General features: G+C 44.2%; 3 protein-coding genes across 4 annotated transcripts in view; 1 reads left to right on the top strand and 2 right to left on the bottom strand.

Annotated features, from left to right (window-relative positions):
• Adam9 (ADAM metallopeptidase domain 9) overlaps window positions 1-973 on the bottom strand; it is a 107,911-nt gene extending 106,938 nt beyond the window's left edge. Inside the window, exon 1 of the mRNA XM_042679405.1 lies at window positions 615-973. Within this exon, the coding sequence (XP_042535339.1) occupies window positions 615-708 (94 nt within the window). The 5' untranslated portion in view covers window positions 709-973. The remainder of the gene's footprint in view (window positions 1-614) is intronic.
• Window positions 974-1,053: 80 nt separating this feature from the next.
• Tm2d2 (TM2 domain containing 2) lies at window positions 1,054-8,830 on the top strand. The gene is made up of 4 exons (XM_042679406.1): window positions 1,054-1,395; window positions 2,107-2,194; window positions 5,362-5,477; window positions 8,109-8,830. Exons 1-4 carry the CDS (start codon window positions 1,175-1,177, stop codon window positions 8,320-8,322), a joined length of 639 nt encoding a protein of 212 aa, XP_042535340.1. The 5' UTR covers window positions 1,054-1,174; the 3' UTR covers window positions 8,323-8,830.
• A 3,963-nt stretch (window positions 8,831-12,793) lies between these two features.
• Window positions 12,794-26,433, bottom strand: Htra4 (HtrA serine peptidase 4). Of its 2 annotated transcripts, none has more exons than XM_042679420.1 (9): window positions 25,953-26,433; window positions 25,249-25,348; window positions 23,978-24,182; window positions 22,096-22,290; window positions 21,292-21,324; window positions 19,268-19,382; window positions 18,285-18,342; window positions 17,798-17,893; window positions 12,794-13,037 (listed from the first exon to the last, which is right to left on the bottom strand). In XM_042679420.1, the coding sequence occupies exons 1-9, from the start codon at window positions 26,431-26,433 to the stop codon at window positions 12,869-12,871; spliced, it is 1,452 nt and encodes a 483-aa protein (XP_042535354.1). In that variant the 3' UTR covers window positions 12,794-12,868. The 2 variants fall into 2 exon arrangements, with proteins under 2 accessions (XP_042535354.1, XP_042535355.1); XM_042679421.1 differs by having other exon boundaries at window positions 12,869-13,037; window positions 23,978-24,189; window positions 25,250-25,348.
• Window positions 26,434-26,684: the final 251 nt, after the last annotated feature.

Here is a 26,684-nt window from a genome sequence, read left to right as displayed (position 1 = left end):
GGGATTAGCTGCCCGGCGACGAGGACAACTCGCGCTGAGTGTGAACACAGATCAAAGAACGGTGGCTACGCTATGGCAGCTATAGAAATGTAGCTCTCCATTTCAAAACGAAAAGTATTCCTACTACAACCAACACGGCCCGTGAGAAACGAGCCCGCGGTCCTTACTCCATGACCAGCGTTAGCCCAGCGACTAAACGCACTGACTCTACCCCCGCCACCGCCACAATCCCAAATCCCGATAACCCCAGGCAAAAGTTCCACCTCCCGGTTTCTGCCCAGTGCCGCCCCTCCGCCCGCAGGAACTGGCCCGATCGCGGGCTCGTAGCTCGGGGCAGGCTCCGGGAACGCACCCCCAGCAGCGCGGGGAGTCCGGTCCCCCCCACCCCGCTTCCCTCCGGATGCGGCGCCAAAGGCGCGGAGGGAGCCGAACCAGACGACGCGGGGCACCAGACCCCCGCGCGGCGGGTCCGCCGCGGTGTGCCTCGCGACTGCCGGGGTCCAGCCGGGGTCCAGCGGGGTGCCAGCCCCGGATCCCTCCAACTCGCAGGCACCTCCGAGCGTCCCGACTCTGGGAACCAGCCATCCCAAAGAACCGTAAAAGCGGACACGCACCCAGGCGCTCCCCAGCGAGCACCGCGCCCGCCGGGCCACACAACAGCAACCAGAAAAGGAGGCTCCCAGGGGTCGAGCCCGCGCCCGACCCCATCTCGAAACAGCCCGCACGTTCCACTCAGCGATCCGTCGCCTCAGCCTCCGCCTCTTCGATCATTTTGCACCCTTCCCCGCCCCCCCGGGGCCCCAGGGCTGGACCGAGCATGCGCACGGCACTGACGCAACCGGGCCTTAGCTTCCAACCGCGCCTCCTCTTTGCTGACTTCGGGGGAAAATTCCAGCCCATGGCGGGAGGAGAATGGGATTTCTGAACCCACCTCTGAAACCCGCATAGCGAGGCCCCGCCCACCTCCTTGCGCCCAGTCTCCCAGCTCTTGAGCACGCTGGGGGGGGGGGGGGAGGAGGCGGGGGAAAGAGGAAAGCTCGGAGCAAGGAGCCTTTTGATTGGTTAGAACGGTGGGCGGAGCGTCTCACAGGGCGCTAGGCTACGCGGAAAGGCCTGACCTGGCTGGGCTTGGCTGGGCTTGGGTCGAGGTGCCGGCCTGGGTTTCTCCGGGAGTATGGTGCTGGGTGGCTGCCCGGTGAGTTATTTGCTTCTTTGTGGCCAGGCGGCTTTGTTGCTGGGGAATCTGCTGCTGCTGCATTGTGTCTCCCGGAGCCACTCCTACAATGCCACTGCCGAGCTGGAGCTCACATCCGCTGCCCACCAGGAGGGTCCCGCTGGGGCGCCCAGCTGGGAATATGGCGACCCCCACTCTCCAGTCATCCTCTGCTCCTACCTGTAAGCTATCCAGTCGTCGAGGCGGGCCGAGGGGGAGACTGGACCAGGGCTGTGTGGCTGATGTGGAAAGGAGGGGGAGGGGTGAGGCTCCTCCCTTTTCATAGACCATTGCCACCTGAACACCGGATTGGGTGATCATGACAGGACCCCCTTATCCAGGGATAACCTCGTGTGTGAGTGTCAGATCTTTGGGATCCCGAAGGAATGACACCGTCTCTGGAAAAAGAAGCATTCTAGGTTGAGCCTTTATTTCTTCTGCATCCTTTTGCTAAATGATAATCCACCGGTACCAAGAAACAAATGGAGAAATGACTTCTCTGTGTCCCCAGGCACTTTAAAAAAAAAAAATCAGTATCCTCACTGTTACAGACCAGGCCTTTTTTAACACTTCTTTTTGATCAAATGACAAAAGGCATTTGAGAAATACAAAAAGAACTGAGTTGCATTTGACTTAAATGTCTCCCCATAAGCTTGTATTGTTTGCCTAGCAGAAGGAGAAGAAGCCATTTAGTACATTACATAGAAACAGAACTAAAACACCTCCAACAAAAGGGTCACTAGGGTGACTCCTTGTGCTTTACCACCACCCTTGGTTTGGAATGGGGCTTGCAGGGTGGAATACACACCCAGAAAACTTAGCACGAAATGTCCCTTGCCTAGTTTGATTATGTACAAGGATGCTGGTGATCACAATCTTACTGTGATTTACAGACCAGACGAATTTATAAAATGTGACGAGCCAGTGGACCATGTTGGAAATACAACCGCATCCCAGGAACTCGGTTATGGTTGTCTCAAGGTAAGTGTTTGTTGCACAAGCAAACTTTTCCATAGAGAAGTAGGACTGGCTGGGTGTTGTTTCAAAAAAAAAAAAGTGAGAATGTACATTTTAGTAGAAATCCATCCAAATAACTGTTACAGAAATCTCCAGCATGATCAAGGACAGTGGCTGTACAACACATTTGATCTCCACAGGAAGGAGCAATTTCTATCCCAAAACCATCCAGGTTCGAACATCAATCCATCTTTGGTTCCTTTGGCCTATTGAAATGAACAGATTTGAAGTTAAATTGTCACCTATTCTTTGAACCATGCCCTTTCCTGAAAGAACAAAAGAAAAGCTATGTGCTTTCAAAATCTGATGATAAATTAGGAAGTTTCACACACATTTGGGACAAAGATTCTTACGTTGAGGACCTTTTATTTGTCACTTGTTTTATTTTTCCCATTCACCTTGGAATGGGAAAGTCATTCAGATCTATTAATTTTTCTTAAAGCTGGGTGTATACTTTCCACTAAGCTTTTAGTAACACAAATTTTATTTTATCTTCCATTACTAAGTGATAGTACAAAATGTGTAGATGTCAAGAGAATTATGAGGAAACATTTTTGGTACTAAATCAGATACAGAAATAAACTTGACAGTAGCAAGAACAAAAAAAATAACTCTTAGCCCAGCACAGTGTCTTATGCTTGTAGTCACCGGAACTCAATAGGGAGGGATTGAGAGGACCAAGGTTCAAGGGCAGCCCATGCAAAAAAGTTAACAAGACCTCCCATCTCAAGCAATAAAGTAGTCATGGTGACATGCCTCCCTGATCTTAGCTACATAAGTAGAAGGACTATCAAAGGCCAACTGGGACAAAAAACAGAGATCCTACCTGAATGAAATCATATATAGAGAAATACTTTAAATACATTGAAATGTTATTGGTAATTACTTATAAAAGCTTGATTAGCATTATAGAGACATGTTACTTTTGCTGAGTTAATGAAAAAACTTCAGTTTTCCCTGCAAGGTCCTCAAACTTGCCCTTGTACGTAAGTCCTAAAATAGAACAGTTCCCAGGAAGTATGAGAAAGTTACATCATTATTTGCCAGTACTCCCCTTGGAGGACCCAAAAATAGTAATAAGACACAAAGTGCCAGTACGACATGTAAGAGCCGAGCACTACTGGCTCACGCTAAGCTACTCAGAAGTCTGAGATCCAGAGGATCGAGCTTTATAACAAGCCCAAAAAACAAAAGTCTGCCGGGTATCAGTGGCTAAGGCTTATAATCTAGCTAACTCAGAAGGCTAATATCTGAGGGTTATGATTCAAGGCCATCCTGGGCAGGAAAGTCCATGAGACTCTTATCTCCAATTAACCAACAAAAAGCCAGAAATAAGAGCTGTGGTTCAAGTGGTAGCTAGCCTTGAGCAAAAAAAAAAAAAAAAACGCAAGCCCTAGGACCAGCAGCAAAAAACAAAATGCTTGTGAGACTCCATCTTCAAAATTACTAGCCAAAAAGTAAAAAATAGAGAACATGTTTGTTTTGGGTTTTGGGTTTTTTTTGGGGGGGGGGGGAGGGCCCCTCCGGTCGTGGGGCCTGAACTCTGGGCCTGGGCACTGTCCCTCAGCTCTTCAGCTCAAGGCTAGCACTCTACCACTTGAGCCACAGCGCCACTTCTGGCTTTTTTCTTTTTGCTTATGTGGTGCTGAGGAATCGAACCCAGGGCCTCAGACATGCAAGGCAAGTGCTCTACCACTGAGCCACCTTCCCAGCCCGAAAACATGTTTTGTTAGGGGAGAGGGAGGTTGTCAGGAAGAGGAGGCACATGAAGGAAGAAGGGTGAGCAAATATATTCATGATATTCAATGTACATTAATGAAGTTGTATATTGTATAAAAATGAACTAAATAACTTGAGGGTAGGGATGGGATGGGGAGAAGAATGGAAGGAGTAACATTGATCATGATGCATTGTACTCATAATCTGATATATAGAATTGAAACCTCTTGTACAACTATTTAAAATTAATTAATTAGTTAATTAATTAATATAGCAAGGCTGGAGGCTTAGTTCAAGTGATAGAGCAAACTGAGCAAGTCCTGAGTTTAAGCCCCACTAGCACCAAAAAAACAAAAACAAAAAGGAAGAAAGAAAGAAAAAGAATTGTATAGTTGTAGTTTCTGTGTTAGCATTCAGTTCAGCAAAGGATGAGAGTCCCAGATCTGAATTATTTTGCTGGAATTTAAAAACACATACTAGGGATAGACTATAGGTATCTAAGGATCATCCATTCATGACCTAAATAAAGTCCTAATTCAAATGACATTCTGAACTATTTTTCTAGAATATTGATTCACATTAACAGATATAAAACAGACCTCAGATACACATTGGCCTTCTACATACCCTTTCTCAAATGCCTCTTTATGTTCTTTTTTCTCTAAGAAAGTTACAGCATTGTGACCAACTCTTCTAAATGACATTAAACTAAATTATGGTTATTTTTGATATGCATTGAAGAAGCCAATCACTGAGAAAAAATTATTTAAAAACATGTACATTTTGGGGGCTAGGAAGTTGGCTCAGTGGTAGAGCACTTGCCTTGCGTGTCTGAGGCCCTGGGTTCGATTCCTCAGCACCACATAAGCAAAAAGAAAAAAGCTGGAAGTGGTGCTGTGTCTCAAGTGGTAGAGTGCTAACCTTGAGCTGAAGAGCTGAGGGACAGCGCCCAGGCCCAGAGTTCAGGCCCCACGACCGGAACCAAAAAAACAAAAAAAAACAAAAACAAAATGTACATTTTGAATGGACTGATCTAAAATCATTTGAAATACTTCACTGAATCCCATTCTTTTTATGGTTGGGGGAAGAGGCCTGGGCACTGTCCCTTAGCTTTTTCACTCAAGACTGGTGCTGTACCTGCCACAGCTGCACTTCCAACTTATTGATGGTTAATTAGAGATAAAAGTCTCATAGACGTTCCTGGCCAGGCTGACTTTGAATTGGGATTCTCAGATCAGCCTCCTGAGTAGCTGGGATTATAGGTAAGAGCCATCAGTACATGGCAATCCCATGCTTTTGAGCATAGCTTCACCCCAATTATTCCTTAGAATTATTAGAATACTGAGGCAAAGTATACTTCCGTGTTGTGTGTGCTTTGGTGAGTTTGTTTGGTTTTGGTGATTATCCCACAGTTCGGTGGTCAGGCCTACAGTGATGTGGAACACACCTCTGTCCAGTGTCGGGCCCTAGATGGAATTGAGTGTGCCAGTCCTAGGACCTTTCTCCGGGAAAATAAGCCCTGTATAAAGTAAGTGTTACCTTTCTAGCTGGTGGTGGTGACAATAGTGTTGAATGAAACCTAACATCTCAAACATACTAAGCATGTGTTCTCACAATGAGCTACACTCCTGGCCCAAAGTTAGTGCCACTTTGGAAGGGATAGCTGATACTTGAACCGAGATCTATTTCTTGTCATTTTTTGTTTTTTTTTTCTTTTTAAATATAAAAGAGGAATGTGGGAATGTGATAAACTGGTGTCTGCAAACCTGTAATCCCAGCATTCAGAAAGATTGCAAGTTTGAAGCCAGCCTGGGTTATATAGCAAGAACTTGTCTCAAAAAAGGAGGAAGGGTTGCCGGGCGCTGGTGGCTCACGCCTGTAATCCTAGCTACTCAGGAGGCTGAGATCTGAGGATCGCGGTTCAAAGCCAGCCCGGGCAGGAAAGACCTTGAGACTCCTATCTCCAATAAACCACCAGAAAACCGGAAGTGGCGCTGTAGCTCAAGTGGTAGAGCGCTCGCCTTGAGCTGAAGAGCTGAGGGACAGCGCCCAGGCCCAGAGTTCAAGACTCACGACTGACAAAAAAAAAAAAAAAAAGGAGGAAGGGGAAGGGAAGGGGATGAGGAAAAGTATGGAGAGGAGGAAGAGCTGCAGCAGCAAGCTAGGCCCCGATTGCTCACACCTGTAATCCTAGCTATTCAGGAGGCTGGGATCTGAGGATTTCAGTTCGAAAGCAGCCCAGGCAGGAAAGTCCATGAGATTCTATCTCCAGTTCATCACAGAAAAAGCCAGACGTGGTGCTGTAGCTCAAGTGGTAGAGCGCTAGCTTTGAGCAAAAGGATGTTAGTAACAATGACCAGGCCCAGAGTTCAAGACCCAGGACCAGAAAAACAAAAGCATAAGATGGTGAATGTGACTGCTCCTATGCATACCCATTGATAAGAGGCAGTGTTTGCAATGAAGGACATGGATTTGAGCCCACAGTCCTTAATGTTTTCCCCTACCCCAACTAACAGAATGTCTCCCACTGTCTATCCCCTCATTCTGAAAAGAGTTGTACCAGAAACTAGCCCCAAGACTCCAGATAGGCATAAATCTGGTGCAACTTGTCTTAATAGTCCAAGAATAAAGATTTTCCTGTGAAAACTGCAGACTCCTCACTGTGAATACCAGTTGATTTGAAGTTGAAGGGTTAAGATCCCTTCTGGGAAATTAGCTGGAAGGCACATCAGCTGAACAAGTCTACATCTGTGTTTAGAAATGAGATGAGCCACTAGGTTAAATGTTTTCACCTTGTGTAAGGACAGAAACCCCAGGAAATCCTGACTTTTAAAAAGTTGCAAGGCAGGCAGGGTGCATGGAGATCAGGTGCACATTAAGGAAAGACTGTACTTCCGCAGAAGAGGAAGCCAGGTGAGCCTCAGCAGAAGAGCCTGCTTAAGTAGGAAGGGATGGGAGCCCAGTTCCCCCTCCCATGACTTCTAGTTTGCAGATGTGTTTGTCCAGTCCAACTCTGCAGAAGCCAATGTTTATTCTTTGAAATCCTTCATATCTTAGCAAGTACTCTTTTGAGACTCAAGACCAACTAAAGATTGGTAGGGAAGATAAGAAAGAGTATATTACAGAAAAAGTTTCTTATTATTTTTTATATTATGATGCTTGACATATTTTTAAAAAATCCAGCCAGGTACCCATGACTCAAGTCTGTAATTCTAGCTACTAAGGCTAAGATCTGAGGAGTGTAGTTTGAAGCTAGCTCAAGCAGGAATGTCTATAAGATTCTTATGTCAGGGCTGGGAAGGTGGCTCAGTGGTAGAGCGCTTGCCTTGCATGCATGAGGCTCTGGATTCTATTCCTCAGCACCACATAAGCAGAAAATGCCGGAAGTGGCACTGTGGCTCAAGTGGTAGAGCGCTAGCCTTAAGCTGAAGAGTTCAGGGACAGCACCCAGGCCCAGAGTTCTGGCCCTATGACTGGCAAAAAATAGGAAAAGATTCTTATGTCCAATTAACCAGCAAAAAGCCATAAGTCAAGCTGTGGCTCAAGTGGTAGAGCACAAAAGCTCAGGGATAGCACATAGGCCTTGAGTTCCAACCCCAGAACCTGCATCAAAACAAGAAAAAAAAAAAAAAAACTACTTGGGAAGACTGAATTTCTAATTCCCAAGACTGGTCAGATAACAAAGGCTTAGCCAAGAGACAGTCCTTGACAGATACATTAACCAATCTAGAGCCATGCTTCCTTTAATTGGTCTGTATTCTATTCCTGAGCCTTAATCATCCCAGGGCCAGGCCAGTAGGACCTCCTCTACTGCCTAGAACTTGCTGAAATTATTCAAATTACCCAATCCTAAACTGTTCCCCCCACCCTGCCTTGATTTGACAGTTCTGCAGAGATTCCAATAGAGGGAATGATCTAAACCTTTCCCTTGCTCCTATCTTAGAACCATTGTGGTTTCCCTCCCATGAGTCCCTTCAGAGTAGTTCATAAATGGGTTTTTTGTGAGTCTCTTTGTTCTCTCCCCTGGCAGCCCCACCTGACAAATCCTATCAAAAAGAATATGAAACAGAGGATAAGAGGCCATAATGTTAAATTCATTAATCTTCAAGTGCTTCATTTATTTGGCAAAACATCTTCCTATTCCTCCCTGTTTGTTCAGGTATACCGGCCACTACTTCATTACCACTTTACTCTACTCCTTCTTCCTGGGATGTTTCGGCGTGGATCGCTTCTGTTTGGGACACACTGGTACAGCAGTCGGCAAACTGCTGACACTTGGAGGACTTGGGATCTGGTGGTTTGTGGATCTTATTTTGCTCATCACTGGAGGGCTGATGCCAAGTGATGGCAGCAATTGGTGCACTATTTACTGAGAATCGCTGCTCTTATGGCCCAGGGGAGCGAGTGTGGGACCGAAGGAACTATTCTCAGCTCTGATGTCAGTCAGACCTGAAGATTTCCAGCCCTCTTTGGAGGAAATGGATGTGAAGAAAGATTCTTTGGACTTCAGATTTTCAACCCAGATCCTCCCTTGCAGACTAGAAATGATGAGCAAACAGTGCTGTGGGACTCTGCATACTTTCCTCATGTACACAATATAAAATATAGTGCTAACTCGTAAGTTACAGATGGGTTTCCATGCTCTTTGTGTCTGTACAACACTTTAGTCCCATGGAGGAGATGGACCCAATAGGAGGCAGACCCAATGAGAGGAATGAAATGAGTATTTTAATCCATGTGTCTTTTGTCACCTGGAGTCTTCATGCACAACAGATCTGGAGCTGAACCAGTGAAAATCTTCAGCAGACATAAAAATGGCTGTGGATTTTAATACACACCATTTTTGAACTTCAATTCCAGAATAAATCTTGCCAACCTGGAGTGCTTGCTGTATGAGTATTTTCAGTAGACAGAATGAAACTGAATTTTTTGGTGCTTTATTTTTGGCTGAAAGCTAAACATGGGATATAACCTACTAGTAAACTCATCTTCTACCATTATTGTAGTCCAGAGACAGTATATGCAATGCAGCAATTTCTTCATTTATGTTCCAAAGCCAACAGTATCAAACATGTGAGTAGAGCTGCCCCTCTTTGGTAAAGTTGTCCTATGTAAAACTTTAGTTAGCCGGACACTGGTTGGCTCTTGCCTGTAATACTAGCTACTGATGTTGTAAGGCAACTCAGTCATGAGAACCCGGGAAGCCACCACTTCAGAGGCCTAATTATAAGTCTTTATTGGAGAGCCAGAGGACTGTTGCTAGACTCTTGTATTAAAGACTAGCAGCCCGAATGCAGCTAGCACAAAGCTTATATAGGCCAAAACCACACAAAGTGTGTGGAATCAAACCCAACAAAAGTGTTATACATGAACAAAGCAAAACAGATGAAGACACTTAAACCTAATAGATAAACAAACCATCTAAGGAAACAATCAGGAAATCAAGGGCTAATTATCTAGGAGAAGCTAGACCCAGTCTCCTTACTTCACTAAGAGCCTGAGATCTGAGGATTGCTGTTCAAAACCAGCCCAGGTAGGAAAGTCTATGAGCCCCTTATCTCCAGTTAACCACCAAAAAGCCAGAAATGGAGCTGTGGTTCAAGTAGTAGAGTGCTAGCCTTGAGCACAAAAGCTCAAGGACAGCACCCAGGCATGAGTTCAAGCCCCAGGACAAATACACATACACACACATACACTTTTAACCAGCCCAAGTTCTAGGCCGATAAAGATTTCTTACAGGTAATTATAAAATTCTTCTTCCCAACTAAATGAGATAACAATGAGGAACCCCATGCTCTGAGAAAGAAAAGCACACTCCTGCTTCAAGAATATCAAATAGAGGGTAGAATTGGAATGTGATTTTAGGAAGCAACAAGAAACAACACATTATCCCTATAAAGCATGATAGTAAATGTTGTTACATTGGCACAGACATTGAAAACAGATACAATTCATCTTCTGCATTCCCAAGTCACTTGGAATAAAACAAACTATCTAGTGTTTGTTTGGTACTATGAGGGTTTGGGCTTAGGACCTTGTACTTGATAGGAAGGCTCTGTACCACTTGAGCCATGCCTCCAGCCCCTGGAAATTATAATTATAACCAATTATAATTGGTTTTCCAAATTGAGTTTCTATCCTTTGTGATCTAATTTCAGAAAAGCTGCTAAGCATGAAATAAAAAATGGACTTTGTGGGCAAGACTATCCCAGAGCCTGTTTTTCAGAGTAATTTACCTATTAAAACAAGGTAAAATGCCTCCAAGCATACTCTTGTATAACACTGACTTAAAGATGAAAAATCACAGACAAAATGACTCTCTGGAAATGTTCTATCATTCTGTATCAGTTTTCCTAAAAGGTTCTGCTTTATCATCCTTAATATAATCACTGTTTTTATACTAGTAGAGGGAACAATTTTTGTATAAAAATTTTAAACAAGCCAGGCTTCACTGACTCACACCTGTTATCCTAGCTGCTCAGAAGCCTGAGATCTGAGGATCACACTTTGAAGCCAGCCTGGGCTGAAAAGTCCATGAGACTCCACCTCCAACCAGCAAAAAAAATGAACTGTATGTATAGCTCAAATAGTAGTGCACCAGCCATGAACTTGAAGCCCTGAGTTCAAGACCCAATACTAAAAACAAAATTTTTAAAAATTCTATTGTTATGTTTTTAAAATTCTCCAGATGCCAGTAACTTACATTTATATTCCTAGCTACTTAGAAGGCTGAGCTCAGGATTACCATTCAAAGCCAGCCTATGCAGGAAAGTGCCAGAAGAGGAGGTATGTCTCAGGGACAGTTCAAGCCTCAGGATACACACACACACACACACACACACACACACACACACACACACACACACACACACACACACACACACACGAAGACACTAGACTTTCCTTAGAAAGTTAGTACAGAACTTAAGGGCATCAAGGATGCCATATTAAAAAAACAACAACAACTCATTTTTGGGCTGATTATGTAACTCATGGTTCAACAGTTGCCTAGCATGTAATGGGCCCTGGGTCATTTCAAGGATGTTTGGAAAATAGAAATTAAAAATATTACTTTCAACCATGAGGTCTGTCATTTAAAAATAAAATTTCCCTATGAGTATTTACAAGTCTCATTCAGTTTGGTGGTTGTTGTTATTGTTGTTGTTGTTGTTGGCAATACCAGGATTTGAATTCAGGGCCCAGAGCTTGGCTCTACCATTTGAGCCATGCTCCCAGTTCTTTTTGCTTTAGTTATTTTTTTTTTGGTCTAGTCGTGGGGCCTGAACTCTGGGCCTGGGCACTGTCCCTCAGCTCTTCAGCTCAAGGCTAGCACTCTACCACTTGAGCCACAGCGCCACTTCCGGCTTTTTTCTTTTTGCTTATGTGGTGCTGAGGAATCGAACTCAGGGCCTTGAGCATGCAAGGCAAGCGCTCTACCACTGAGCCACCTTCCCAGCCCCCGCTTTAGTTATTTTTTTAGGTAAGGTCTTGTCGGGCTTTTTTTCCATGTAAGTCTTTAACTTCAATCCTAGACCAATACCTCCCTAATAGCTGGGATTATAAGCACATACCACCATGCCGAGCTTGTGCTTTGACCAGGCTGGCCTTCAATCTTTTCTCTGCCTCTCAAGTAGCTGATGTTACAGGTATGGGCCACTGGGCCTGGCCAAAAACAATTTTTTTTCTAAAAGAAAAACAACTTTGACAGCTCCAAGATTTGAAATCATGAATACTTCCAGGAAGAGCTTGGGTCTATAAATTACTCAAACTATTTTAGAGAATAAGCTCATTTCTCAGAAACACTGGGAAACAAAGCTACTTCTGCTGCAGTGATCATTTGAGAGTCACCAGTAATACTCTTATATGACAGTCTGCCACTGCCAGTTCCAACCTGACTTCTAAATAGGGGCCCTCCTCTGTCCACAAGCCTTAGCCAAACAGCCTCAGGAAGGAGCGAGCAAAGGAATATTATTAAAATTTTTAATACTTGTATACCCTGGGCTCAGGTCGTTTCTTAATATTTGGTAGATAAGTCTTTTTGTACATGTGAGCAATCCATGGCTATCAAAGAGGTTTAGATAAAGTACCCCCTGTCAGTATTTAATTAGACAGCTGAGCTGGGTGCCAACGGCTTATGCCTGTAATCCTAGCTACTCAGGAGGCTGAGATCTGAGGATCACAGTTCAAAGCCAGCCAGGCCAGGAAAAACTGTGAGACTCTAATTTCCAATAAACTTCTCAAAAAGCCAGAAGTGGCACTCTGGCTCGAGTGCTAGCCTTGAGTACAAAGAGGCTCAGGGAGGCTCAGGTACAGTGCCCAGGTCCTCTGTTCAAACCCCAGGAAAAAAAATTAGACAGCCAAGCACTCACACTTGTAATCCTACCTATTCAGGCAGAGATCCAAGGATTTGGTTCAAAGCAAGAAACTTCGTAAGACATATCTCTAATTAACCAGCAAAATCCAAGAAGTAGAGTTGTGGCTCAAGTGTTAAGAGTGTAAGATGATAGCCTTGAAAAAAAAAAAAACTAAGGGAGAGCACCCAGGTCCTGAGTTCAAGCCCCAGTATCTACACACACACACACACACACACACACACACACACACACACACTCACACACTTAATTAGAAATTGCCTATTTGTCAGTTGTTCCCTATCTTTAAATAAAATCTAATCAGCTCCAAACCTCCCTAGGACTTCTTTGACTTGGATTGTTTGTAGCAGAATGGCATTCCCAGACTAAAGTTCTCTGACTGTGCCTTTGTGTGTGTGTGTGTGTGTGTGTGTGTGTGTGTGTGTTTAAGGTATTCATTTTTCTTTATAACAGAGATCCTAAAGCCCTGCCACCATCTCTAGCACATCTTCAATACAAACCAGGTAACAGAACTTTGGTTTTGTTAGACAGTTTCTCTTTAAGACATTTAATTGATGATTTCAGGTGTGACTCTCAGGAACAGGGTCTGACCTCCCCGACGTCGCACTATGAAGGAGAGGGTGTCATTGTCCTTTACAGCCTCGATGACATCAGCTGTGGTCCTAACAGGCTGCCCATTTATGCTGATAATTACATCGTGGTCTCTCAACCCTGAGCTGGAGAGGAGAAATAAAGACCATGAAACCATAAGGAAAGTTTTCATTTTCCCCAGCTAGAAAGCAGTGTATATCTCTCTTGTGGCCCTGTTCTGCTGGCATTAGAGATACACATCAAGAAACTAGAAATAGCCTTAATCCTTCCAAATATGAGGTCTGTTCTCAGATATGCTTCCAAATCACCTACAGGACACCGGTCCTAACCACCATCATAAACTTAATTTCCTATCAGACTCTGTAAGTTTATTCCTCTTGTTTGATGGATCTGATTTGGAATGGAGAGTTTAGGTTCTGGTTTCTGTTCATCTCTGACCTCTATAAACGTCAAGTACATTCCATCTCTCCATCAGAAGGACAAAACCAACTCTATATTTTTTTGTATTTTTTTACATTTTTATTATCTTTAAGTAGTTGGGCAAAGAAGTTCCCATTCTATAAAACAGTCTATGAATACAAAGTGTCTGACAACATTGTCACCCATCACTCCCAACGCTGTATTTTTCAATGGCACTTGTTCCCTGCTCAGTTTGATTGGGACAGCCCATAGTTTAAGGACCTGGAGAATATGTTGAGCTGCCTTATAGACATTCTGCTTCCAGGACATCAAAAGCTAGTCAGTACTCCAAGACAAAATTTAAAGCTCACAGTGTAGCTTCTTTTTGCCAAAATTGTGATTATACCTAGGCTCTTATCATTTGCTTCATATAGAATATTTATTCTGAACACAAAAGCTAGCTCTGAAAACTAAACGACACAAATATAGTTCCAGGCTAATGGTTTTGTCTTAAAGTGAAAAAAAAAAACTGAAAAGGGAGCTTTAGATTTAATGGCTCTAGGCAAAATGGTTTAAGAGAAATGAGAAGTTAAAAAAAAAAAATGACAGTGTGTTAGGATTAACCAAGCTCTCCTTTTTTTTTTTCTGGTCCTGGGGCTTAACCTCTGGCACTGTCCCTGGGCTCCTTTTCTCAAGGCTAGCACTCTACCACGTGAGCAACAGTGCCACTTCCAGCTTCTTCTGTGATTAGAGATAAGAGACTCATGGCTTTCCTGCTCAGGCTGGCTTTGAACTGTTGTCCTCAGATCTCAGCCTCCTGAGTGGCTAAGATTACAGGTGTAAGCCACCGGCACCCAGCTGACATGTGCCATTTATAAAGAAATAGGACTGGGCACTGTTGGCTCACACCTATAATCCTAGCTATTTATGAGGCTGAGATATGAAGAATTTGATTAAAGTCAGCCTGAGCAGAAAAGTTCCTGAGTTTCTTACTTCCAATTAACCAGCAAAAGGCAGGAAGTGGAGCTGTGGTTCAAGTGATAGAACACCAGCCTTGAGCTAAAAAAGCCAAGTCCCTGAGTTCAAGGCCCAGTACCAACACAAAAACAATAATAAAAATATATATAAAGGGCTGTGATTGTAGTCCAGGGGGAGAAAGTGTGCTTTGCATGTACGAAGCCCTGGCTTTGATGTCCAGAACTGAAAAAGAAAGAGGAAATTTATTAACTGTATTTTTTTATCTTTTCTTTTTTGGTAATGGGGATCAAACCCAGGACGTTGCAAGGCAACGCTAGGCAAGCACTTTGCCACTGAGCTATATCCCAGCCCAGAAAGAGGAAATTTAAAGCAAGAGTATGTGAGGGAAACAAATACAGAGGCTTTTAGAACCAGGACAGATGGCTTTGGAGGATGAGTTGTGGCTTTGTGAGCAAAGAAAGAACTTAATTCATAGAAAACTATGAGTAGGAAAACAGAACAAGAAAGAAACCTGTGAATTATTATTGAGTACCTACTATGCATTAGATTTGAGGACTGGCTTGCATGGGACAAAGGGCCTGTGACACAACTTGTAAGTGAATAAATGGACTTGCTGCTAGGTCTTTCAGACTTGAAAACCCATCTTCTTGGGCTGGAAGGTAGAGTGGTGGTAGAGTGCTTGCCTTCCATTCATGAGGCCCTGGGTTTGATTCTTTAGCACCACATAAGCAGAAAAAGCTGGAAGTGGCCCTGTAGCCCAAGTGATAGAGCACTAGCTGAAGAGCTGAGGGACAGCACCCAGGCCCAGAGTTCAGGCCCCACGACCAAGACCAAGACAAAGACCGAGACTGAGAGAGGGAGAGAGAGAGAGAGAGAGAGAGAGAGAGAGAGAGAGGAGAGAGAGGATGGAAGGAAGGAAGGAAGGAAGGAAGGAAGGAAGGAAGGAAGGAAGGAAGGAAGGAAGGAAGGAAGGAAAAGAAAACCCATCTTCTTGCCTGCATGCTCACAACCTATAATTCTAGCACTCAATAGGCTGAGATCTGAGGATCATGGTCAGAGCTAGCCTGGCAGGAAAGTCCATGAGACCCTTATGTCCAATTAACCACCAAAAATCCAGATGTGGAGCTGTGGCTCAGTTGGTAGAGTTGAGCAAAAAAGCTAAGGGACAGTGCACAGGCTCTGAGTTCAAGGCCCAGTATCTTCCCACCTCAACCCCTGCCACCAAAACAGAAACAGAACATCTTCTTGCCATTAAACCAACTCTGACTCAGAAATTAGAAAACATCCACACAAGCAGAATCATCATAGAGGGGTCCACATCCCTAATGTCTGAGACGGCAGAAGAAAAATACACTGACTGACTCAGTAGAGGTTGGAGGGTGAGCCTATGACTCTGCTTCTCTGCTTTTCACTCCAGCTGTTTCCAGTGGTTCTACACCTTTTGAGTAACAACAACTAAATGGAGTCACTTTGGTCTGGGCCCAGAAGTTAAAAATACAGAATTGGGGGAGGAGCAGGGCAGGAACCAGGAGAGTCTAGAAAAGCCTATGATAAGCCACGTTTAATGAGACCTGGGGCGGGGGGAGGCTGGGAAGGGATGGGAAGGGGAAACAAAGGAGGAGGCTGCAATGCTTGATAAGAAATGTACTCATTATCTTGCCCATGTAATTGTAATCCCTCTGTACAGTATTTTCACAATAAAAAATAAATAAAAATTATTATAATTAAAAAAAATAACATGAGACCTAACACTTAGCTATGCTGTACTGTTGGTACCTATTTTTTTCCCCCTCTGTAAGAGTACCACCATCTAAACAGATGACTGAGCTCTTGAAAAATAAAAACACTAAAGATAGTGATGAAATGTGAGGCCCCAGAAAATAATATTTGCAGGACACCCATCTCTTCCCTAATATTAACTGTTCCAAAACAACATTTAATAACATCTTCTTTGGGGACTATTGTCATAGCTCTAACTTTTCATGCTGTCATCTGAGTTCAAAGGAAATGATGTAGAAAACCTACATACAATATATACTAAGCTTTTTAATTCTCTGGATCCTCCCATTCTTATTTATTTACCTATTTCAACTACATAGTAGTAATTGTTTTTAATATTTGTTATTGATTATTTAATACGAGTTAATAATTACTAATGAAAGGGTAGATTTAGAGGCTAAGATATAGCCCAGTTATAAGGCACTTGCCTAGCATGTGCAAGGTCCTGAGCTCAATTCCCTCCACTACTGAAAAGAAAAAAGTAGATCTGGTAATTCTTAGTAAAATAAACTTAGATTGTTTACTCATATCAATATCATTCAATACAACTACAGATATTACTTAAAATTTTCTAGTAGACTTTTTTAAAAATTGTAAGTAAAGCTAGACACTGGTGATTCACATCTATAATCCTAGCCACTTAGGTTAAGATCTGAGGATCCCAGTTCAAAGCCATCCTGAGAAGGGAAGTCCCTGAGACTCATCTCTACTCAATTACCAAAAGCCAGAAGTAGAGCTGTAGCTGAAGTGGTAGAGTTCTAGCCATAAGCAAAAAACTCCAGGATAGAGCCCAGGGCCTGAGTTCAAGCCCTAGGACTGGCACACAAAGAAATATAAGCAAATGGAATTAATTTTAATACAATACCTTATTTTAATGCAATATACCTGAAATACTATTATTTGTGTGTAACATTTTATAATTTGGTGTATGTGTACTGGTCCTGGGGCTTGAACTCAGAGCTTGAGCAAGGCCTAGCACTCTATCACTTGAGCTATAGCACCACTTCTAGCTTTTTCTGTGTATGTGGTACTAAGGAATCAAACCCAGGGCCTCATATGTGCTAGGCAAGCACTCTACCACTGAGCCACATTCCTAGCCCTCCCCTAGCTTTTATACTCAAGGCTTGTGCTCTACCACTTAAGCCACAGCTTCACATCCAGATTTTTTGGTAGTTAATTGGAGACAGACTTTCCTGACCAAGCTGGCTTTGACCTGTAATCTTCATATCTCAGCCTCCTAAGTAGCTAGGATTACAGGGATGAGCCACCAGTGATAAGCAACATTTTATAATTTTTGATAACTATTTTACACTGTTTCATGTAAGTCTTTTAAATCTACTCAAATCCTAGCTACCTGGGAGTCTGCCACCTGAGGATTCCAGTTCAAAGCCAGCCCAGGCAGGCTGCAATACTGTGAGACTCAGCCAGCAAATAGCCAGAAGTGGAGCTAATGGTTCCAGTGGTAGAGTGTCAGCCTTGAGTGAAAAAGCTAAGGAACAGCACCTAGCCTCTAAGCTAAAGTCCCAATACTGTGGCATCAAAAATCAAAAGACCCCCCCTCCCAAAAAAAAGATTGCCCAATACTTCTGGGTGTTTCTCATTTAAATCGATTAAAACCAAATCCTTTTTTAAATTCCGTTCTTGATTCATGCTGACAGAACAAGTATCGATCGTGGCCCACATTTAGAAAGAACTCAGGAAGCTGGGCACAGGCCTGATCTCCACTTACCTCTCAGCAGCTGTTCCTTGTATCACTTCATAAACAAAAACCCCAGAGCTCACATCAGGGAAATCCGGATCTTGCCTTTTCATGTCTTGTAGAAGGCTAGAAAGAAGAAGGTTGGCAAAGACAACGAGGTCACTCCTGTGCCCTGGAGAAAGCCTTGACCTCTGAGGAGAACAGCCTATCTGCTCCTCTCAGGAGCACAACCTGTTCCACTTGTGCCTCCCAGGCATCCAATGACATCCCATCGAACCAATCACAATCATTCGCCCCTGTGCGTGGCTAGATCCTCATTGGACAAGACACAATTAGCTCCAGTGGAAGACACTCTGTTCAGAGAACACTGGTGGTCTAGGGGCAGAATCAACTCTATAACAAATAAAACCTCTGATCAAGTGGTCCCTCTGGCTGCAGCACAAATGTTGTAGCTTGGCTGTAAAAACCATCCATCCTGATATGGCTTTTGTGTCTGACATAACAAACCCATGCTTACTTCAGCGTGAGAGGCAGCATTCTCAAACCCAGGTATTTCTTCTGTGAAGGAGCTTTTCCTGGAAAGGGAAATTACAGAATATGACACACAACAAAGCTTCTTTGTTTTGGGCAGAGCTTAAAAGACACCAGACACTAAGAATCTCTGCTATTGTAGCCACCCTTACACAGTGTCTACAATGAAATAATGCTTTTAAGAAATTTGTCATCAGCACAGACATTCCTGAGGCCACAGGTTCATTTCTACACAAGTTTAACCCAAGCATATCTGGGTACAGCTCATACTTGGTTTGGACTAGTCCCCCAACATGGTCACCCAAACCAATGTTACAGTTACAGCAGCTGAGACCCAGTGATCCAGTAAAGAATTCAAACAGGCCGGGAGCTGGTGGCTCACACCTGTAATCCTAGCTACTCAGGAGGCTGAGATCTGAGGATCGCGGTTCAAAGCCAGCCGGGGCAGGAGAGACCGTGAGACTCCTATCTCCAATAAACCACCAGAAAACCAGAAGTGGCGCTGTGGCTCAAGTGGTAGAGCGCTAGCCTTGAGCTGAAGAGCTGAGGGACAGCGCCCAGGCCCAGAGTTCAAGCCCCACGACTGACCAAAAAAAAAAAAAAAAAAAAAGAATTCGAACAGGTCAGGCACCAGTGGCTCATGCCTATAATCCTGGCATCTCAGGCAGCTGAGATCCGAGGATGATGATTAAAAGCCAGCCCAGGCAAGAAAGTCTATGAGACTTTTTATCTCTATTTAACCAGTAAAAAGCTGGAAGTTAAGTTGTGGTCCAAGTGGTAGAGCACTAGCTTTGAGCAAAAATGCTATAGGACAAAATGCCCAGGCCCTGAATTCAAGCTTCACACACGTGCGGCGCGCGCGCACACACACATATACACACACACACACACACAATTTAAACAGCTGTCACTATAAAAGACAAGATGCTCTTGGAAACAAGAGTATGCAAACAACTCCCATGTTTTCACCTTTCAATTGGCGCTCATGGTATTCTGACAAGAACTGTCTAATGCGATCTGAGGGAATCGCAAAGGAGATTCCTGCAGTCACCTTCAGTGTGTTTATGCCAATCACATCTCCATCCTGGCAAAAAAGGAGCCATCATTGGGTCATGAACAAACAAAGGAAAGGAGGGAAACTAGTCACCTGCGGTCAGAAAACCAGAGTAGGAGGAAATTTGCACTTCCTCACCAGATGGTAAACTCTAATAAGTGGCATGCCTTCACTGCAGCCTAGATGCTTTAGCAACAGATGTTAGATTGCAAGGAGCTAGTATGACAAGACAGAGACATGAGGGAGCTTTATGGGGTATACTTCATTTGGGGTTAAAGGGTTAAGGCTGCTGAGGATTTTCTTTTTAATCTCCAGATCATTTTTCCTTTATTAAGCTACATTGTTTTTTAAAATGAGTGATACTTTATTATATTTTGATACAAATAAGAGGACAAAGAATAGTTGCCTTTTTAGTACTTACATGAAACTAAAACATTGAAGATAAGAAAGCTTTTGGATATTCAGTATTGCTGAATATTAAACTATTCAGAAGAACTAGAAAAACTGACATTTGGAAGCAAAGGTAGTTGGACTAAACTTATGAGGTAGGAAAGACTTTTCTTCTTCATACCCTTCACTGTTTTTCAGATTTTGCCAGGTAATGGGAAAGCTAGAAAAGGAATTGCTGATTATATTAAAATACAGACTATAATGCAGTAGATCTGGAATGTGATCAAAATTCTGTATTGTCTAATAAGGAAGACAGGCATAAGTAATTGTATGGAATATTGCAAATAAGAAGCAGTCAATAAGCTGGAATCACAGCTCATCTGTAGAATACTTGCCTAGCACATGCAAGGGTTTAAGTTCCAGTCTAGCACTGCCCTTCCTCCAAAAAAAGCAAATATAATATTTAAAGAGGAAACAAAAGCAGTCTCCTTCAAGAATTTCCAAGAGACTACAGTCTCTTACATATATATATGTATATAGTGTACATATGTATGTGTATATGTACATATATATGTAGTGTATATATAAATATGTGTGTATTTATATATTAAAATAATATACATGTGATATTATATATATACTTGAAATATTGGCTTTTCAAAAGTGTTGCATAAAATTTAAGAGTACAATACAGCCAGACAGTGGTGGCTCACACTCCTAATTTCAGGAAGCTGAGATCTAAGGACTGGGCTCTAAATCAGCCCAGGAAGAAAAGTCCATAGACTCTTTTTTTTTTTTTTTTTTGGTGGTGGTGGTGAGGCTTGAACTCTGCGCTTGGCTTGGGCACTATCTCTAAGCTCTTCTGTTCAAGGCAAGTACTCTACCACTTGAGCCACAGTGCCACTTCCAGTTTTTTGGTGGTTAATTGGAGATAAAAGTCTCACGAACTTTTCTGCTCGGGCTGGCTTTGAACCACAATCCTCAGATCTCAGCATCAGAGTTTTGGTTCTGATTTACTTCCAGGTTTTCCTCTTCCTTTCTATTTTCATTAGATAATTAACCAAACCCTTAGTAAACCTAAATTGATGCCAAATGATCAACTGTGCATGTAATATGTATCCTTGAAGACCTCCTATTTTTGCATATGAACAACTGTCCCTCTGCTGAAAATGCTAATTACATTATGTGATCTGTTCAGATTTTTAGACTTGACCTGCGGATAGATGGCAGAGAAGCCACAACCAGAACCTATTGTTCTGCCATTCATTTTATTCTTCTTTTTCTCTGTGTGTGTGTGTGTGTGTGTGTGTGCGTGCACGCACGTGTGCAGGCACATGCACGCACAAACCAAAACTCTGGTGTTCTTAGTAAAATGACAAATCCATCACATATTATGAATGTTTTCTAATCATTTCTTTAAGATCCAAGAAGTAAAAGGCATCATTGCACAACTCTCTACACAAGAATAACACCCAACCCTGTGCCGCAAAGTTCAGAAAGTCTTTGAAAGTTAAGAAAACATGAAATAACCAAGAAAACAACCACTTACCAAGTTTACCAGTGGCCCTCCAGAGTTCCCATGCTAAAGACAAAAAGTTGACAATGCCATCAGTAAAGTGAGCAAGTGCGTTTCCCCATGTCATGTATACGAGTCTCCCAGTGAGAACTTCCAGAAGCAACCCGCTCTAGGAAGCACCTGCTACCACTAAAGCAGGGGAATTCATGCTACCTGCCATTACCAATACTGAAGTCACTGTAAGCAAAGAGAAGCAGTAAAAGGACCCCACGTTCTGCGGCAGTGTGATCTCTGTGAGAGGTCACCGGAGAGATCATCATGTTACCATCACATGGTAACATGAATGCCAGTACCAAATCAAACAAGTTCAGTTCTAACAATGTGGTAAACCATCTTTTCATGGTCACTCAGAGTTTCCTTCTTACTAAATCCTGCCAGTATCTTTTTTTTGAAATTTTATTATAAAGGTGATGCACAGAGGGATTACAGTTGGACAGTGTCAATTTCTCCCTCATTCTCTCCTAGTTTTTCCCCTCCAAACTCCCTTCCCCTACACACACACCAAGTTGTAAAGTTCATTTCCAACATAGTGTCTAGTGGGTTTTACTGCTGAATTGGTTCACCCTTTGTCTCTCTGGTTCTGTCCTTTCCCTTCCCCTTCCCAGATCAGCCTTAAACTTACATACAAGACAAGGTATAGAAATCAAAAACAGCAACAAAAGAGGGGGGAAGAAGGAAAAAGCCCACAAACAGTACAAAAAAATCCATTGTTTCCATTTCTTGGAGTTCATTGCCAGTATCTTTTGAGCTGAAGATGGACTTCCTGAAGTGACTTACGTTAATGATGGCATCAGTCTGAATATAGTCCATGTCCGAATCCTTCAGCCCCAGCTCCTTGCCTCCTCGCTGGGTAGTGCTAACAATCCCTGCAGTCACAGTGTTCTGTAGAGAAAACGGGCTGCCCAAGGCCACCACAAACTCACCGGCCCGAAGGTCAGATGATCTTCCTAGCAGTAATACTGGAAGGTCAGTCTGCAAGGAGGAAGAGAAGACCAAAGAAAGAACAAATCAAGAGCAGAATCAGTCAATATTCATATATAACCCATATGACACTATCTCTGTCCTTTGGGCATTTATCTAAGAAGCACCCTCTTATTCAGGTTTTTGACTGCCTTGTATTTCTTCCTCACAGTCCAATACCATCGAGCTATCTTGTTCAGAGGATCAAGATTACTTCTAAGATGGAAAATCATTGCTCTGTGGAAATCACTATTAGTAACTTGCCAGGGAAGTAATTGGTGAACATTAGTAATTCACTTAGCAACATTCCAGCTCAAAAATTGATAGTCAAAGTGAATCAGCCACAAACAGAAAGGGAACACCCAGGATAGCACTTCTCAAACTGCAATATGCTCATAAAACAGCTGATTCCAATTCAGATCTACTCATGTAGATTTTCTCAGGTAGATCTCCATGGAGCCTGAGATCCCCTCCCTTTCTCTGTGTGCCCATGCTGGGACTTGAACTCAGGGCCCATCTCCTTTAGCTTTTTTTCCTTCAAGGCTGGCACTCAACCACTGAGCCACAATTCTACTTTTTGATGGTTAGTTGATGATAAAGTCTTACAGACTTGACCATCTGGGCTAGCTTTATATCAAGATCCTCCAATGTCAGCCTCCTGAGTAGCTAGGATTACAGGTATGAACAACCCATGCCCAGCTAGAGAGATGGCACTATTCTAAAAAGCCTATGAACTGCATGATGTTTCTGACATGGAAAATCATACCTTGTACAACAAAGAACCGCAAAGCATCCCTTAGCAGGGGTGAGCCCACTGCAATAATTTCCAGTAGCTTAAGCCAAGCAAAGGAATGAGTTTAATAGAAATAGCCTCTGCAGAAGATGTCACAAAAGAAGAAAAAAGAATATAAAAATTGTTAGGGATATAAGACAGTCATGAAAGAAAATTATTAAGTGAATTATTAAGCCAGACTCAAAGAAACATAGGTTGCATGGTTTCCCTCATTTGTTGTAACTAGAAAGTGCCTATAAATCTACAAGCAAACACACTAGATGATAAAAGACAAAAAAATGTACTTGCACATGATAAATTTTACAGGACTGTAGGCATTCACACAGTGAGACCAAAGGAGGATATTCTTAGGAGAGGGTCACGAAGGTTCAATAGCTATGGGGGCATATGATCATATAAAATGATGTTTATCAAAATAAACTCCAAGAAATGGAAACAAGAGGTTTTATGTTATTTTGCTTCTTGTTTTCTTTTTCTCCTTTGTTACTGTTTTTGATTTCTGCACATTTTGTCTTATATGTAAGTTTATCTGTTTGGGGGAGGGTAAAGAGGAGCACCAAAATGGTGAGACACAGGGTGAACAAATGCAGCACTGTACTCATTAGACATTATGTTGAGAATGAACTATATAATTTGTGGGTGGGGATGGGAGGGAAAAAAATGAGGGAAGAGGTAACACTCTTCAAAAAGAAATACTCATTGACTTATGTAACTGTAACCCTCTGTATATCACCTTTACAATAACAATAAACTAAAAAAGAAAATGAACAGAAGGAAAGTAGAAAACAAGCGTACATACGAGATGGAAAGGATATGGTATGATAATGAAGTGGAAAAGAGGCTATTGAGTATCCCCAGATATGCATTCTAAGTGGGCTCTTTCTGAGTGGGTTCTCCACTACTCACATTTGGCTCGATCTTAATCAGGGCAAGGTCCAATTTATGATCAATGTCTTTGACAGTGGCTTCATACTGAACCCCACTCTGGAGCTCCACCTGGATCCGCTGCTGGTTGGTGAGGACATGAGCATTGGTAACAATGAGCCCATCCTCAGACACTATGAAGCCAGAGCCACTGGAGGAGGGGATCTCCTGGTTGCTCAGAGGGGACCTGTCTCCAGAAAACAATAGTATAAGCAGAGGGCAGGAAAACCAGGGGATCAAGTTCCTGTCTGAGGATCCCTGAGGAACCTTACATGTATTAAACAGTTCTCCATCATAGTTTCTCAGACATTTTGTTTTTTTTCCTGTCTGTATTTTCATCATCTCCATGAATAAATGAACTGCATGCAATGTGCCCTAGTCATCTCTTTCAAATATAATTGAGAGTGGCAGGACTTCCCTCTTCCACTGTCACCCTGCTTTAGTGGGTCTGTGCAGCAACCTGTAAGTCTGCTACAAAGAGGCCAGACTTAACAGTAATACTGGAAGCAAAAGTGGGCCTGTGCCACAGAATCAGGAACCCACACAGGTCAGGATTCAACAGGGTCTGATTCTGGCTAAATTTCCACTAGCAACTAGCCTTATAACACAGGACCTTGGTGCAGGATCTCCTGTCATGCAAGTAATGACACCAAGATGCCTGCCCACTGGCCTCCTACATTTAGCCTGTGGGACACAAGGGCAAAACAAACTAAAAGCTACAACCACGGAAACTCAGAAGGGTAGCCCAGATTTGGAAGTCAGAATCCTTTTGTTTTGCTCTTTGGACAGATAACCTTGAATGGATTTTTTTTTTTCTTTGTTACTTTTGCAGTGCTGAGGATGGAACCTAAGGCCTAGTGCCTGCTAAGCAAGAGCTCTTACCCAGGAGCGATGTATGTGTGTGTGTGTGTGTGTGTGTGTGTGTGTGTGTGTGTGTGTGTGTGTGTGAGAGAGAGAGAGAGAGAGAGAGAGAGAGAGAGACAGAGACAGAGACACAGAGAGACACAGAGACAGAGAGGGAGAGAGAGGGGGAAGAGAGAGAGAGAGTGTGTGTGAGAGAGACAGAGACAGAGAGAATGTGTGTATATGTGTGTGTGTGTGTGAGAGAGAGAGAGAGAGAGAGAGACAGACAGACAGACAGACAGACAGAGACAGACAGAGAGAGTCTGTTTTAAACCACCATTAGGGTTCTTTAGGGCCTGGGGTAGGAGGGGACTCAGAAGCAGGCAGCAGATCCTCCCTGCGTGCTTTACCTGCGGAACAGCTGCAAGTGAACCACCGCTGGCGCCACCTTCTCCACCACCGCGGCGATGAAGTTGTACTTGCTGCGGAGCCGGCCTGCGCTTCCGGTCCCTGTGAAGAAATGCTCCTTGCTTGGGGGCAGTGGGAACCTGGCTTCCTGGCAAGTCAGGCATCGCACTTCAAATCTCTCCGAGGATGCCCCTCCCCTCTCCCCTTGTCCCCCTGCTCTCCTAAGAGGTGTCAAGAGCCCCTCCCACCCGTGCGGCTAAGCCCTGGGATACCAAATGGTGAAGAAATTTTAAAATGGTGAAGGAGGGGGAAGCACGTGGCAGATAAAGCAAAGGGGAAGGAGCAGGGACCAAGCCCTGTTGGAGCCCTGGGCAAGTGGCCCAGTGATGAGTGCAATGAAGGAATGATCGGTGGTGTGTCAGTGTGGGGGTGTGCCGGGGTCTTGGGGTTTGAACTCAGGGCTTGGACTCTGTCCCTGAGTTTTCCTGCCCAAGGAAAACTTCCCCTTGATCCGCAGCTCCACTTTGAGCTTTTTTGCTGGTTAACTGCAGAGAAGAATCTTAGGAGCTGGCTTCGAAATGCAAATCCTCAGATCTCAGCCTCCTGAGTAGCTAGGATTACAGGCGTGAGTCAGCGGCGCCCAGGCCTAACAGGCTTCTTCAAGTTTCAGCCTCGTCCCGAGGGCGCGCGCGGACCCCAAGCTCACCTAGAGCCCCGCAGCCGCCCTTCTGCACGGGCACGGCTGGGAGCGCACCGCGGAGGCGCGCCGCGCGGTTCTCGGCGCGGAGCGCGCACAGGCTGGGGTAGGTGCGCCCGTCGCTGCCGCACACGGCCGCCCCGGTCTCCGGGCAGCCGCAGGTGCCCATCCGCGCGCCGCCCCCCGGCTCCCGGCGGAAGGGTTCCTGGCAGCGCAGCCCCAGGGCGCACGGCCGGCCCCGCGTGCCGCCGCAGGCTTCGCCCTCGGCCGCGGCGCAGACCCGGCAGCAGCGGCAGCGGTCGAGCACTGGCGTCGTCCCCGCCGAGCAGGTGGGCAAAGGGGGACAGCGTGTCGGATCACAGGTCTCCGGGCAAGGCGGCGAGGCTCGGAACCTCCTGGCCTCCACTCTGAGCTCAGGCAGCAGAGGTAGCAACAGCCACAGCAGGAGGATTTGTCCCAGCCCAGCTGGCTGCAGCAGCGGTCTATGCATCATGTCCCCTGCCCTGTAAGCTTCCACTTACTTCACTCTGGGCTCACAAGCGCCCTTCCTGGCCCGGATGTCGCCTCTGCCAACCTCTAAGGCTTTAAGGGGCAGAGCCTGGCACACACCATTCCCACCACCCGTCCCGCCCCAGAGCCAGGACCCCCCCCCCAACCCAACCGTGATGGGAGGTCCCCCAGCTTTGACCCCTGAGGGGCCTGCCTCCTGAAATCCATTAAAACCAGTAATGAAGTAGACCC

Source organism: Dipodomys spectabilis, unplaced genomic scaffold (assembly GCF_019054845.1).
Source record: "Dipodomys spectabilis isolate Male_0828 unplaced genomic scaffold, ASM1905484v1 ptg000052l, whole genome shotgun sequence".
Lineage (NCBI taxonomy): Eukaryota > Metazoa > Chordata > Mammalia > Rodentia > Heteromyidae > Dipodomys > Dipodomys spectabilis.
This window is presented reverse-complemented; position numbering and strand designations above follow the sequence as displayed.